At 40.7% G+C, this 7,711-nt stretch overlaps 1 protein-coding gene across 1 annotated transcript; it reads right to left on the minus strand.

Annotated features, from left to right (window-relative positions):
* Window positions 1-1,930: 1,930 nt before the first annotated feature.
* On the minus strand, window positions 1,931-5,759 carry RLIM (ring finger protein, LIM domain interacting). Its single transcript, XM_010022375.1, has 3 exons — window positions 5,581-5,759; window positions 4,640-4,723; window positions 1,931-3,801 (listed from the first exon to the last, which is right to left on the minus strand). The coding sequence occupies exons 1-3, from the start codon at window positions 5,747-5,749 to the stop codon at window positions 2,267-2,269; spliced, it is 1,788 nt and encodes a 595-aa protein (XP_010020677.1). The 5' UTR covers window positions 5,750-5,759; the 3' UTR covers window positions 1,931-2,266.
* Between the last annotated feature and the right edge of the window lie 1,952 nt (window positions 5,760-7,711).

Raw genomic sequence — 7,711 nt, forward strand, 5'->3', positions numbered from 1 at the left:
ACATTGATTAGCACTAGTGGGCTCCTTTCTTTCTGGTCACCAGCATTAGTCCTCAGAGATGTACATCAGGCTTTTGAAATCTAACATGGTATTCACATAAAGAGGGGTTTTTTTTTCCTTCTAATTCTATGCTCCAGTAAGTCAGTAAAGCTACTGGAAACTGCACTTGACAGGGTGTACTTGCAATGCGAATGCTACTAGAAGAAATTCAGAAGTGTTATTCTGTTGAGGAAATTTTGGCATAGAGAGTCCAGCACCTGAAATAGCTCATTTCCAATTACACAGTGATGCATGTCAAGAGGGAAAAATGCAAAACCCACAAGCTTACAGATTCTTCTGTTCAAGAAGAATCCACCCAGGAAGCCCCACCAGGAGGAAAGCGAGCTCAAGAGCCAGTCAGGGTTTCCCACTGAACCAAGCACCACAAAACGCACACGTAGAGAAACTTTGGAATTTTGGGACATTGTGGAAGCCTCAACTAGCTGATGAGATGTTCAAATGGCTTAGAGCAGAGACTACAGTTTATGCAACCACCACTGTAAAACACCAAAAAAGTGTTTTAATTAGGGGGGAAAAAAAAAGAGATAAGCCAGCTTTGGTTTTATCACGTGAGGAACAAGCAATGTTTCCCACAGAGCCAGCAAGAGCAGTTCATATCCCTTCATAACTACTGCCCTGGAGTCCAAATACATACTGCTTTCCCTGTCACATGTGTAAGCCAGCTTATAATCATTAAAGAGTAAAACAAAACTGGTCATTGAGGGTAAAGGCTCTTTTCCTCTGACACTGATGAGTTGAGGTACATTCTCCCATTCTCCATTTCAATGTCAGGCACATCATTTTAAATGTAAATTCATCTCATTTTAATCTGGCCAACAGGAGCATAAAGAGTTTGTTATTGTTAGACTTGGCTACACAGTTAAGTGTAATCCCACAATCAATTACAATTTTCAAATTTAATCTAACTCTGATAATGTTTTCCAGTTAATACTTCAGTTATTTTCCTGTGGCACTCAAGTCACAGGCTACTAACACTGGACATATCAGCATGTTCACTTAACAGATCCAGAGGTTGCCAATATAATCAAAGCTATCCGGAAAAAAAATCCCAAAACCTGTCAATATGTATTTGCTGAATAGTTACACGGAGTTGCCTCAAAAATTGAAAGAAAAAGCTGATAGAAAATTGGGCACTGAATTTGAATGAAACCTCACTGAATGAGCTGGTAGATACTGGTTTGTATTATCATGTATCAGCAACCATACCAAGAAATAACCAGCCACTAGAACAGTTCCTTTTCTGGTGGCATTACCAAGCCAAAACACTGCAATTATAACATTTAATTTCCTTTTTTTTTTTTAAATGCAATTAAGATGTCTAATTCAACTGGGTTTATATTACAGTAGCTGTTCACATAAATAGTACAGATATGCACTGCTCTTGACAGGTACACGGTTACAAAAGCAGCTCTCTTGTATTTAGTTTGCTCTCTGTGTGGTGGGTTTTGTATGAAAAGCATTCTTGATTTCTAAGCATGGTACAATTTTAATTCTTAATGCGTTAGTACAACAGTGCATTGGAAAAGTACTGAGCTTCTACAAAAAAGCTTTACAATTTTAAAACAGATTTTTTTCTTCTTTATTTAAACAAGCATAGGCAATTCTTATATTTCCACAACAAGATAAATATCCCAGTTAAGCTAACAGCTCATCCTACAGCGTGCCATAGTGATGGGGAAAGGGCTAACATTAGTGTTATTTACACAGACATGTCCAATATCAACCCAGGATGAAAATTAAAGGTAGGTTCAAGTGTGCAATTAAGTTCATGTTATTCTTTCAGATAGTTGGATTTCTCGCAAAAACTCCTCCTTGGCTCACGTACATTTAGCTGGGATGACTCCTCAAAGAACTCCTCATAAGCACAATCTTGAGGACATAACGTTTATTGGACTGGGATGGCAGGGGCTGGGTGGGGAAAGAACTTAATACTCTTCACACAAAAAAAAAAAGTATGTTTAAGTGAGTAGATGTCTTTGGACAAGTGAAATTTAACACCCAAACTGACTAAATCTTGAAAACTCTAATTAAAGAAATTTTTCCCAATTTTAAAAGCTTGAATTCAGAGAAAATGCTTTCATGAGGGAAGATTCACTCCAAGTCATTACTATACATTGAGGTACCACTCAAAAAGTGGCCATAAAGGAAGTGACTTCTTTGCCCATCACTATCACACTAGCTGCTTGGCCATAAATCCAGATCTCATTTAGACAACACTCTCTCTGTTACCAGAAGCTAAGACTGCTCTGCGACAAATGGGACAAGTGGAATTCTCTGATAACCAGCGATCAATGCAGTGGACGTGGTACTCGTGTGAACAAGGCAGCTTCCGGAGCTTGTTGCCTTCCGTGTACTCGGTAATACACACACTACAGGTTTTCAGAGCATCACTCTCACCAAAATTCCTCATTGCTAGGTTGTCAATTTGTTCTTTGGTGAGTCCTCTTGGTTGGTCATCATCATCTTCATTTAGTAGGAAAAACTGTGCTAGGCTAAGGAATGGTAGAGAACCACTTTCTTCAAATGTGACCGAGCCCCTCGTATTCCGACCTTCCCGTCTGGCACCAGATGTTGAACCACCTTCATTGCCACCTTCATACACCTCCCCTGAGCTAACATCTGTACTTTCATTGCCTGAAGCACCACCACCTCCATTCTGTGGCTCAGAAGCATCCACGTTCTGATTTGGAGTTGGGCCACTAGGATCTGCATCGCTATCACTATACATAAAGTAACTCAGCTCTCCGAAGCCTGTCATTATCTGCCTCAGCATAGTCTGAATAGCAACTGATGTAGTCTCACTCAAGCCTGTGTTTAAGATCCTACGGATCGGAATCCTAATGGTGCTGACGTAAGTTCTCACTCCAGCCCGTTCTGAACGTGAAAATGTGCGCCTAAACCCTCCCCGTTCACTTTCGTAGGTGACGGTGTTGTTGGGGGTCTGGGACCTGGACCGAGTTCTGTTGGCGATGCTGTCTCTTTGCCGATACTCTCCTGGACGAACTCTTCTCACCTGAAGATCAAGCACTATGGTAGGAGGCCTCTGCCCAGGAGTTGCGGACTCACTGGTACCGTTAGTTTCTGAAGACCCTGCTGCTTGAGGCACAGGTCTTGGTTCAGGGGTTGAAAACAGAACTGCGTTTTCACTTGGCATCTCAGTCCCCACTGTATGCTGCCTTAATGTCACATGCTGCCTAGTTCTAGAGCTTCCCTCGACTTCATTCACTGAGGAGTGGTCAAGCGTTTGAGATGATGTATTGTGATGAGACCTGCGAGGAGTCTCACTCACCGGATTAATAGGTGACCTACTTCTATCAGTCCTAGCCCGCGTTCTCCGCTGTTCTGGACTCCTGCTTCTTGCTCTCCTCTGCCCTCTAGGAGGGGAAGCTTCCTCAGTTGTTAGCTCCTCTGAAGTGCTCCTTTCTGATCCAGGCTGCCTCACAGATGGCGATTCGGACCTTGGAATTTCAGAGTCACTTTGGCTGTTTTCCAGATCCTCCCCACTGGAAGGCTCTACAGATGGCTCATTCTCAGTTTCTGGAGTTGTGTTCCCATTATTACGGTTGACATTTATTTCCAAACTGAATCTGAAGTCACCACTATTTGGGTTAGTCCGGCTCACTGCTCTCCAAGACTGGTTTCCTCGTTGCCCACTCCGTGTTGTGTTTCCAGTCTGTCGGACTGAATTAAGCCAGTCTATTATAGAATCTCCATTTGAAACATCTTCTGCGGACTCTGCACCTGTGAAAAAGACAGGGAACTACCAACATTAGAGTACTGAGCTAATTTTGGAGCGCTCTTTTCCAAGAACATAACTGCTTAGTTTAACAAGTGACAATTTAGAAGTGCTTAATCCTATCAAGTGCTATTGTGGTTTCACACGTAGCATCCCAATTCTTAGCTACCAGAGCTCTTTTAAGGGAGCAGGAGTGGACATTTTTCTAGTAAGTACATATAGGCTGCAGCCATCACATAGCAAACAAGTCATCAAAGTAACACATCGTCTATCATTAAATGTGAAAGTCACATTTCAGGTGTCATAACACATCAATATTCTGTGTTTTCCTTTCCAGACAATTAGGTGATCTATCGACCGCTGAACAGAGAATTAAGTTTGTCCTGACCCTTCACTTGAAGAATAGCTTTATAGCAAATCTATCTCACTAAAGAATGAACCCCAGTGGTAAGCTCCAAGTGTCCTCCACCAATCTCCATAGAAGAGTGATAACAAAAGCAATGCATCATCTTTGGAAGGGAAGAACGGTGAATAAAAAGAGAGGGATTGCCAAAAAGCATCCCAGAAGGGAGCACACAGGAAGGCAACCTTTGAAAACAAAAAAGGAAAAATAAAAGAAAAATAAACAAACCTAAATCAAACTTTGATACCAGTAACAGATGCGTTATGAGTGAAATCTGTCCCAAACTGACCTCTGCAGCAGGTATCAGACATAACGTTCACTTAGTTTCAAAACACAGCTCACCTTGCACCTGCCTAGGCTTAACTTGTTCCACTCCTGCACTCAAGTTAAGGTCCGTATGGGGTGCTAAAGTTAAGAGTTTTCACAAATACTGTATATACCTCTATTCTCATCACTGTTTTGCTGTGGTGGACCTTCTTTAACTTGGTGTAGCCTTCTCAGCAACTCTTCTTCAGTAATTTCACCTTAGAAAATAAGCAAAATTTTCCAAAAATATTTCCAAATCATATGTATGGCAAGCATTATCAAAAGCTTCTAAAGAAGGTACAAGCCACTGCTTGTCTTTTTTTCTAATTAAATCCTGCCATAATGAGACTGCCAAGCAGGTTGCTAAGGGGAAGTTCAGACACTTCAGCACCACTGTCCCAAGTAAGTTTTGCTGAAGTGGAAAGATCCAACAGTTTCAACCTATTCAAGACAGATGTGCTTTCTGGTTCTGTAACCTCTACAACTTGTTAGCAATTTTTGTCATCCTATACCAATTAAATGGCTGTCCAGAGTAAAATATTTAAAATAACACCATCACAAGCATGAAAGATGGTTTAAATCAGTTGAAGTCACGTTTCAAGTTAGAACTCGGTTGAATTGGGTATCAGCCTATAAAGGGTCAATTTAAAGTAGCAAGTCAATTGAAAACTGACATTAAAATGCCCATGCAGAATCTCACACCAGACTACTTACCCTAGTTACAAACTCTTCACTCACCAGCACAAAACTTTTACATAGATGCTTATGGGAGATTATTTTTCAATCAAAAATGTCTAAGGGTCCATAACTGGAACAACTCTGGGTGCTCCCACCAAGTTGTGTAACCACTAGGCTTTTGTATCTGATGAACCCACATCATCCTGCCTACCTCTCCAATAGTCAGGGGACCAATCATTTGAATATGCACAAATCAGCAAGAAGCTACTTCCTACCATGGAACACAAACTGCAGCACAAACAAATTAAATGGGTGAAACAGTTTCAGGAGAACAGAAAATGACACAAATCGCCTACAAGCAACCCTAGCAAGATGTACACACTCAGGCATTACCTACCTGGTGTTCCTAGCAAATTGTTGTCTCTCATAAGCCTGTAGTCCTCTTCACTCAGGTTGTTTACAAACTGATAGAAAGCTTCTTCTCGATCTAACCGATCCAGCTGACTTTGACGTTGTGCTTCCGATTGATCGATATTCCCTTTATCACTGGAATCTGAGCTTTCCATCTTGATGAGTGGAATAGTACCTAAAACAGAGAAAACAAACCCTTTATCCAGTGTAGTGAAATATGGCACGGAATTTTGGCATGTTTAAGCTTTACTACAGCCTTCACCGTTATCCTTAAACCGGTGGGAGAAGCAGGTTGCTAACGAAGCTTCAGTTAAGATGAGATGCTTAACCACGAGTGAGCAAAAGCGAAATCATTCTCCAAGCATGAACCTCTTCAAGAAGTACAAGCAAAATCTGTGCCCATCAATAAAGCACTAAGTAGGAACATGTGGAATATCATCAGCCATAACCCTTAGTCCCTCTTTTACATTCACACAGTTGACTTGGTGTCCACGACTCTGTTTTTAGAATACAACATTCCTAATACTGCAATTGTCTCCCAAAGCATGCCTTACAGTGCCATACCAATACAAGGCATAAGCCATCCTCGATCATGCTCTCTAAAAGAGCATGGGATTATATGTTTATTGCTTCTTCCCACCTGCTACAAACACCCTCCTCACTACCCAAGTGAATTTTAACAGAATGAAGGGGTTTATGAAGAATTCAAATACAGAAGATGGAAGATACTATGAAACATCATGTGTCCTATTCATTTCCTAAAAAAAGGAAAAGGGTTTCTAAAACCAACTTTATAATTTTGAGTCAAAAGAAGAATCTGCTTGCAAGTTTCAGCACTTACTGAATTATTAATACTGGTAACTAAAATTTCCAGGACAAAACTCCACAGCGTATACCAGATACAATTCCCGTTACAAAGAGCTGCCTTCTATATTCCATATACTTAATTACAATCTGATCCTCATGTTGGTTTTCATTTGCATGAGATACTTGACAATGTCTCGAAAAATTATTGATGAATGCCATGTCTATATTTGATAAATATTCTAACAAAAGACATGCAAATGCAGGAGACATTCTGGCACTAGTTGCACTATGCAAATATATCAAATGAAGTTAAAATAATAACTAGTTTCCTTAATCACTATGCCTCGCTATTCACAACATCAAGAATTTTCCTGTACAACTGGTAGAATCTAGTTACTCAGAGAGGTGATTAGCAAGTTAATCCTCTGCATGCTAAAAAGCTCTGCAATAACATTCCCCATCAGAAAACATTCCTTTCATTTAAACCATACTTCATGTGACACGAAAATACTGGAAGAATAAAGCTTTTCTGCTTCTCACTGGAACATTTCCAACACTTCGACATCTGTCTAGTGCAAAAAGCATCTTTTTTTGGGTTTGTCAGCACAGCTGTCAAGTCAAGACTGCCCACAGTTTACATTAGTGCTTCTCCACAGAAGCGCAGCACCGTACACTCTCCAGGGGCACTTTATTTCAGCTGCTATTGAGAAAATTAAAGTGCACTGACAACCTCAGTGTGTAACAGTACAAGAATTCCAGAGGATGGGACATCTCATTATTGCAGACTTGTAAATTATAAAATAGCTGCTCCAACCCTCTTTGTCCTCAATTCTGACACAGTAGAACTCGTTTTTAAGTTAGTCACACTACAGCACAAATGACTTGTTGCCATTCAGTAATACAGTTTGCAAGGCTACTGGTGTTATTTGGTTCTGTGAATTTCTGCCAATTTACCAAAGAAATTAGGCTTATTTCTGACCTTTTTATCAGTAAGCACCAGCAATCTCTAGGGTTACTACTGTTTCAACTGGAAGCCTATCAGCCTTCTCTGCATTGCTAAATCTCTGGCGCAATCTGAAGATGGCACGGCCTGTCTGAAGACTTGCATGTGACGTGCTGTCAAATACACTGACAAATGAACCCCCTCACAGTGGAAGTTGTGCAATGGTTTCAGCAGGTATGTTCACCTCTGACTGGGCTCAGTGATGAAATCCGGATGCCCTTCAAATCTCAGACGTATTTCTAATGAGAACATCGCTTGACTTGAAACTCAAACAACTTTTTACAAGCTTTCTGGGGCAGAACTATGA

This window comes from Nestor notabilis, unplaced genomic scaffold, assembly GCF_000696875.1.
Source record: "Nestor notabilis isolate BGI_N333 unplaced genomic scaffold, ASM69687v1 scaffold18819, whole genome shotgun sequence".
Lineage (NCBI taxonomy): Eukaryota > Metazoa > Chordata > Aves > Psittaciformes > Psittacidae > Nestor > Nestor notabilis.

What these genes read in the sequence shown, in the direction of transcription:
- RLIM (XM_010022375.1), bottom strand. Translation starts at nt 5,749, where the DNA reads ATGGAAAGCTCAGATTCCAGTGATAAAGGGAATATCGATCAATCGGAA. An exon ending in CAATTTGCTAGGAACACCAG is followed by an intron (nt 4,724 to 5,580) that starts GTAGGTAATGCC and finishes TTATTTTCTAAG; the next exon opens with GTGAAATTACTGAAGAAGAG. An exon ending in AAACAGTGATGAGAATAGAG is followed by an intron (nt 3,802 to 4,639) that starts GTATATACAGTA and finishes TCTTTTTCACAG; the next exon opens with GTGCAGAGTCCGCAGAAGAT.